This window comes from Entamoeba dispar, genomic scaffold (genome assembly GCF_000209125.1).
Source record: "Entamoeba dispar SAW760 scf_1105229458179 genomic scaffold, whole genome shotgun sequence".
Classification (NCBI taxonomy): Eukaryota; Evosea; order Mastigamoebida; family Endamoebidae; genus Entamoeba; species Entamoeba dispar.
The window spans coordinates 1-1,081 of record NW_001853063.1 but is presented as its reverse complement, the minus strand read 5'-3'; the positions used below and the strand labels follow the sequence as shown (position 1 = coordinate 1,081).

The 1,081-nt window shown below is 32.7% G+C and overlaps 1 protein-coding gene across 1 annotated transcript, besides 3 other annotated features; it reads left to right on the top strand.

Moving 5' to 3' along the window:
- The first annotated feature begins 129 nt into the window (after positions 1-129).
- Positions 130-182: a sequence feature (AT_rich).
- Positions 183-307: 125 nt separating this feature from the next.
- Positions 308-341: a sequence feature (AT_rich).
- An 11-nt stretch (positions 342-352) lies between these two features.
- EDI_010460 (uncharacterized protein) lies at positions 353-1,081 on the top strand (the record flags this gene model as incomplete). Its single annotated transcript, XM_001734304.1, has 1 exon — positions 353-1,081. A coding segment is annotated over one exon (729 nt), but the record flags the coding sequence as incomplete, so codon positions are not given.
- Positions 364-391: a sequence feature (AT_rich).

The following is a 1,081-nucleotide window of genomic DNA, read 5'->3' as shown; positions in this document are numbered from 1 at the left end:
TTTTTCTTTTATAATAATTTTTTATGGTACAATTTGACGATAGTGTGATAGCATCATGTAGTACGTAGTGGGAAATTTTGGTCCTTTTGGGATATATAACATTTCTATGTTTTATGTTTTATATAACACTTTTATATATAAATAGATTATGTTTTATATAACAATATTTATATTTATATTTAGAATATGGAATTCATCTTTTTTTGACATCTGGGTACATTCTTTTGAGGTATTCTTTTCGTATTTTGAAGTATTACACTTTTTGTATTTTCAATTTTATGAAGTATTACAATTTTTGAAGTTTTTGAATTTAATTTTTATATATTTTTTATCTTAAATAACCATTCAATCAATGTCATTCAGAAATAATAATATTAAAATTAATAATTATGAAGAAAATCGTCGTCGACGCCAAAGACGACGAATTACAATGCAAAAGAAAGACTATGAAGAGTTGGAAAGAAAAGAAACTGACTCTCATAGATCTTCTGGCTTCGAAACGATCGGGGATCGTGTTCGACAACGTAGAGAAGCCAGTGAAAATCGTTTAATTAACGATTTTCTTCGAGAGAGGGAGACTGGACGTCTTGACTTAGAAAAATATCGTCAAAGACGTGAAGAAGCTATTGCCTCTCTTGAAAGAAAAAGAAGAAATACCCGCACTATTGGAGAGTACGGAACTACTTCTATTATTGGTGGTACTGCTGATAATAGAGTAGTTAGCGGAGCTAGTGTTGGTACTACTTCTTTAATAGAAGATCCCCAATTAGACTCCTCTTTTGTCCCTCCTCAAAATGCCCCCTCTGACCCCTCTCAAGAAACCCCTTATGCCCCACCTATTATAGCCCAACCAGCGGATGATACATTATCTGATGCAGAGGTTCAAGCTATTCTAGAGGAAATACTCAATGAAGAGGAATATGTTACATTAGATTTCCTCACTCTAGATAGAATAGAACCTACAGAAAATGAATTGCATCTAATCCGTCTGGCAAGAGAAAATAATACTGATGAAGAAATAGAATTCAGTATTATTAGAAGAAGAGATTTTGGGCTAGAATATACTGCGCAGGTATGGGGT